The sequence below is a fragment of the Vipera ursinii genome (assembly GCF_947247035.1).
Source record: "Vipera ursinii genome assembly, chromosome: 9".
Taxonomy (NCBI): Eukaryota; Metazoa; Chordata; class Lepidosauria; order Squamata; family Viperidae; genus Vipera; species Vipera ursinii.
The window spans coordinates 15,488,392-15,494,391 of record NC_139523.1 but is presented as its reverse complement, the minus strand read 5'-3'; the positions used below and the strand labels follow the sequence as shown (position 1 = coordinate 15,494,391).

The 6,000-nt window shown below is 52.2% G+C and overlaps 1 protein-coding gene across 1 annotated transcript in view; it reads left to right on the top strand.

The window, feature by feature from the left end:
- Positions 1-589: 589 nt before the first annotated feature.
- Positions 590-6,000, top strand: part of SDC3 (syndecan 3) — a gene marked incomplete at its 5' end in the record, with an annotated part of 73,354 nt that continues 67,943 nt past the window's right edge. The window contains one exon of the mRNA XM_083370002.1: positions 590-688. Within this exon, the coding sequence (XP_083226128.1) occupies positions 590-688 (99 nt within the window). The remainder of the gene's footprint in view (positions 689-6,000) is intronic.

Sequence of the window (6,000 nt, the reverse complement as noted above, 5' to 3'; positions counted from 1 at the left end):
TTTTCTTCTTTTTTTTGCATTGCGACTCGTCACCGCAGCGGCAGACGCCGAGTTGGCGGGAACGGGCGTCAGGCGGGGAGCTGGGTGGGGGAGCCCGAGCGGGCGCTAGAGGGCGCCGCAGCCCCTCCGTCTCTCTCTCCCCCCCCCGCCTCCTCCTCCTCCCAGCCGCTGAGCGAATGGAAAGGGATCGGCAGCGCAGGTTTCCTGAGCGGGGGAAGGAGCGGGGCGCGCTCTTGATCGTTGCGGTCCCGGCGCCGCGGGCGACTCTGGGCTGGAGCCGGAGGGAGGAGGAGGAGGCGTCCCAGCCGCCATCCTTGCAAGCTCGGGCCGGCCTCCGCCCTGCTTAATTTGCTGCATCTCCCGCTCCCAGCTTCGCGGTTGACCTCCCGCAGCCTCGCCGCCTTCCTCCTCCTCCTCCTCCTCCTTCCAGCCGCTGCGTTGCTCCGGGTTTCTGGTTGCACCGGGAACAAAGGAAGGGCACTTGCCTCCCCCCCTCCCCGTCCCTCCCCTCCCCTCTCTTGTCCCTCTGGGCTCCCGACGCGTCGGGCAGCCGGATCGACCGTGCCTTCCTCGTCCAGCCGGAATCGAAATGCCTCGGCTGCTGCCGTCGAGGCCCCGCAGCCAAGCAGGGCTGCCGCCGCCGCCGCCGCTCCTGCTCCTCCTGCTCCTGGCAGGCCACGTCGCCCGGGTAAGTGACCTCTGCCGCGCCTTCCAGGCATCCCGGGCCGGCGGCTCTCGTCCGTCCGGGGCTGGGCCAGCTTTGGGGCGCCCCCCGTCTTCTCTTCCGGGCTCCCCTCTGGCTTCCGTTCCGCCTGGAGGGCGTCTGCCGTGGGTGGTCGGGCAAGGAGAGGAGAGGGCGCATTGCTCTTGCCTTCGGGCCTTTTTTTTTTTAAAGAGGGGGATGCTGAAGCGGGGAACGGGGGGGGGGTTCACCATAATGCGAGACTCCGGACTTCCCTGAGCGGCGGGGTGGGGGCGCTTTTGGAAAGAAGCGAATGCAGGGAATGCGAGGGGTTCCCAAGGCTGTAAACCAGTCCTGCTGAATAGTGGGGTGGGTGGTGGGTGGGGGCGAGACCCCTCTAGGCATTTGGCTGCCGAGGGGAGGGTCTGGACGGCTCCTCTGCTTTTAGGAGCATCTCTCTCTCTCCCTTGGCTGAGCGGGGCGGAGGGCGTGTGTGGCTTGGAGGTGGGGTGGTGGTGTTGGGGGGGGGGTTGGTGGTGGAGAGAAAGAGGGGAGTCTGAATGAGCAGCAGCTGCCGCCGTTTGCGATGAAGGGGATCGGTGGGTTCGCCTGGCTTGGAGGAATTAGCCAGTGCCTCACACGCCCCTCTTTTTTGGAGTGTGTGTGTGTGGGTGGGGGGGTTTGCATCATGCTCCTGAACCCGAGAAGAGGATCGGGCCGGCCGGCTTGCTGGAGGGTATCGAACCGCTCCGAAGCAAGTCAAGGGAGTGTCCATCTCCCGGAGTGAATGGGTCTAGTTAGATGCTGGCCGAATTGATTTGGAAAGAAAGCGGAGCGGGGAGGGGTCCCGGTCGTTGCATACTCCCAGGTCAGCACGTTGAAGGTTGCAGCTTTGCTGGAGAATTAAGACAACCCCTCCCTCCCCTTTCCTTCCCTGGGGCAGGTGTAGCTCTAGTTGCAAAAGTCTTTATAGACAGGAGAGGAGAGGAGAAAGTGTTATCTCCCCTGCCCCAATTTGATTGCACAGCTTGAGTCATTTGAACGGGGGTCCGGCCACGCCAAGGGGGTCCGGCCACGCCAAACGTCATCTGCAAATCTTCAGCTCTCAGCTCTTTTTCCTCTGGCCTGTATAAACTCCCCTTTTGGGAGGGTGATAGGAGAGGGTGGGAGGCGGGGTGGGGGGTGGGTGGCTGGGGAAAGGTGAGCTATGACATCATTTGAAGGTCGATGGGTTTGCATGGAGGGGGCATTTCCTCCCCTCCCGTTCTTGCTTTGCTGTGTAGCACTGGTGTCTCTTGTGGGGGTGGGTGGGTGGGTGGGGGACGGAGGAAAGGATTTATGTACAGGATTATATGTAGAACGATATTTGCTCGTCAGCTCAGTGGGTCAAGGTCTGCAGGGAAATAAAGGGAGGGTTGAGTGGGGTGGGGGTGCACCATAATCCTCTTAGCTTCCCTGTTCAGTCTTTCCGGGTTCAGCTCCCTTGTCCAGCAGAAGCAAAGTAAAAGTAATAAAAGAGAAAGTGCCTCCCATTTGAATGTCTCTTCCAAAGTGGGGAAAGGATTGCCCACTCCCCTATCTAGAGAGACCTATGACTGCTTCATGGGCAAAAGCTGGGAAGGAGGGGTCTTGACGGGGGAAATGGAAATAGGGGCTGTTCAATGAATCCCATGGCCAGGGGGGGGGGTGTCCCATGTTACTTTCCCTCCTATGTTTTTAGGCCTCTGAAGCCTGCAAGGGGTGTGGCTGGTGTTGGGGTGGTGGTGACATCATCAGAATGGGGCGTGGCTGAAAGCATCCATCCTTTTACAGTTTGGGAAAGGGGTAAAGTTTGATAGAAGAAGGGTGTGTTAAGCCTATTGTTTTCACTGGCCCTAGAAAAGAGTGGTAAAAAAACCCCCCAATCATACCTCTTGGGGTGTGGAGGATGCCCACGTTTGGTATTTGCCCTGGGTAGGTGGGACTTGAGGATGTCATGAATTCTGAAGCTGTGACATTATTGAAGAGGTACTTTTTAACAAGGGTATGTGTGGCTTTCAAGGGCCCCATTCAAGGGATAGAAGCAGTAGCCCATCTGGCAGAATAGCACATTCAATAGGCTGGTCTAGGGTCTAGACCAGGGGTAGGCAACCTCGGCTCTTTCATGACTCATGGACTTCAACTCCCAGAATTCCTGAGCCAGCTTGGCTGGCTCAGGAATTGTGGGAGTTGAAGTCCATGAGTCATGAAAGAGCCGAGGTTGCCTACCCCTGGTCTAGACAAATGCAGTATGACATCACTGGGGCTGTGAAAGCCTAGGGCAGGGGTCTGCAACCTTGACAACTTTGAGACTTGTGGACTTCAGCTCCCAGAATTCCTCAGCCAGCATGGCCTAGGGAAGAGACTGGGACTCAGGGATTGAGGGCATACCATAGGTAGTCCTCAACTTACGACTACTATTGGGACCGGTGACTTGTGCTTGATTTGACCATCTTTTTTGCCGTGGTTGTTAAGTGATCAGCGCAGTTGTTAAGTGAATCATGGGATCCTTAAGGCAAATCTGGCTTTCCCCATTGACTTTGCTTGTTGGAAGCTGGCTGAGAGAATGCTGCAACCATTGTAAAAACAGGCTGGTTGCCAAGCAACTGAATTTGGATCCTGTAACTTGGGGATGCTGCAACAGTTGTAAGTGCGAGTCATAAGTCCCATTTTTCCCCAGTGCAGTTGTAACTTCAAATGGCTGTTAAAAGAGTGGTTATAAGTCAGAGACTACCTGTACATCCATGAAGAAGATCTCAAGATGTTTCTCTGGTAACCTATAATGAACAAGTCCAGAGTCTAAAGACTCCAGTGTAAAGCTGATCTGGGCTATCTGGCAATATCCTCTTTATCCTGCATCCTTCTGCTCTGATTGCATAATGTTGGCCATTGTTCAAATTGTTGGCCAGTGTGTTGCCAAGATGACTTCATGTTCTACATTCAGCTTACCTGAATGTTGGGAAGGATCGTCCTGTGGCTGAATCTGTCTGTCCTAATATAAATTCAGTGGCTGTGAGCCTGATTCGTGTGTCTTATTCACAGCCTCTGAGGTCACTCTCAGATGCCTCCAGGATGCTGATGGGAAATTTAGTGGAGAAAAATCCTCTAAACTTCCTGAAGCTACTTTATTGCTATCTTTGGCTGCTGTTGTGCCTGAAACTGTGTCTCAGGGTAAAGCTCCGTTAAAATTCCTGTGTCTCAGAGTAAAGCTCCGTTAAAATCCATTGCTGTAGTGCCACAAGGCAGGGTGAGAGGAACAGGCATCAGAAGGCAGGGTGAGAGGAGAGGGCATCAGAAGTATGCATACTTCCATTATTAAATAAATGAAGTTCAGCCTTGCAACATTTCAGATGTATGATTATCTTAAACAGAGAGTCATAGGCAAAGTCCCCCCACAACCCATTGCAGATAATTGGAGGGTTTACTTGGTTTTTTTGGTGTGTATCTGTGGGGTAACTTGGAGTCAGTTTGGAGTTTTTTTGGCAAGATTTTTCAAAAGTGATTGGCCACTGCCTTCTTTTTCCTAGGGCTGAGAGAGTATAGAGTAGAGTGGAGTGGAGTGGAGTGGAATGGAATGGAATATAGGATAGGATAGAATAGGATGGGATGGGATTCTTTATTGGCCAAGTGTGATTGGACACACAAACAAAGATCATGATCATAATTATAAAATACAATTATCATAAATCATAATGTACAAAACTCAGTGATAATCAGAGGATACTAAAGAAGCAATCAGCATAAATCATACTGGGGTACTAAATAAAAACAATCAATATAAATCGTTAGGTACAGGCTACAAAGTTATAGTCATAAGGAAATAGGTAATAGGAAAGATGAGAGGGATAATAGTAATACACTGTAGTTTTGACAGTGTTGTGGGATTTAGTTGTTTAGCAGAGTGATGGCATCGGGGAAATAATGTCTTTGTGTCTAGTTGTTTTGGTGTGCAATGCCCTGTAGCGTTGTCTTGAGGGAAAAAGTTGAAACGGTTCATGTCCAGTATGGGAGGGGTCTGTAGATATTTTCTTAGCCCTTTTTCTGACTCGTGAAGTATACAGCTCCTCAGTGGAAAGCAGGCTGGTTGCAGTTGGTTTTTTTCCTGCAGTTCTAACTATCTGTTGAAGTCTGTGTCTGTCTTGTTTGGCTGCAGTGCCAAACCAGACAGTTATAAAGGTGCAAACGGCAGACTCAATCATTCCTTTGTAGAACTGTATCAGCAGCTCCTTGGGCAGTCTGAGCTTTCTGAGTTGGCGCAGGAAGAACGTTCTTTGTTGTGCTTTTTTGATGACATTTTTGATGTGAGGTGTCCATTTGAGGTCTTCAGATATCATAGAACCTAGAAACTTGGGGGCCTCTACTGTTAATACTGTGTCATCTAGCATTGGAAGAGGTGGTAGAATAGGAGGGCTTCTCCTAAAATCTACTCTCGTCTCTACAGTTTTGAGTGTGTTCAGTTCAAGATTGTTCCAGTCACGCCACAAGGCTAGTAGTTCAACTTTCCATCTGTATGCAGATTTGTCCGCTGTCTTGAATGAGACCAATCACTGTTGTATCATCTGCAAACTTCAGTCCTTTTATAGAGGGATCCTTTGAGATGCAGTCGTTGGTATATAGAGAGAAGAGTAGTGGAGAGAGCTCACAGCCCGGGGAGGAGGGCTGTGTTAATTGTTCAGGTATCTGGTGTAATTTTGCCTAGCTTCACCTGCTGTTTCCTATCTTAGAAAGCTTATGATCCACTTACAGGTGTAGTCAGGCACGGCTAGCGAATCAGTTTAGAGCAGACATGTCAAACACAAGGCCAGGGGCCGGATCCAGCCCGTGAAGTGGTTTCATGTTGCCCGCGAAGCCATCTTGGAAACAGTGAGGGAACGGCCCCCACTGCCTTGGCCCTGGCCCAGAGACCCTCCTTCTGCCGAGACCCTCAGATCTGTCCCACTCCTGCCCGGGCCCCCATAGGCACCCTTGATGCGAAGGATGTAGAGCTGGCCACGCCCACCCAGTAGGCCATACACACTCTAGCCATGCCCACCCAGTAGGCCACGCCCACCCAGGCCACACCCACCCGGCCCCCTGAGGGCAACCGCAATGCTGATGCGGCCCTCAATGAAATTGAGTTTGACACCCCTGGTTTAGAGAGAAGCATATCTGGAATGATGGTATTGAATACCGAGCTGAAGTCTGCAAAAAGGATCCTTGCATAGGTCCTTGGAGATTCAAGATGTTGTATGATGTGGTACAGAGCCATATGTGACAGGCCCAGCCCAAGGACACCGCTCTGGCTTCATGCGTAAGGCAGG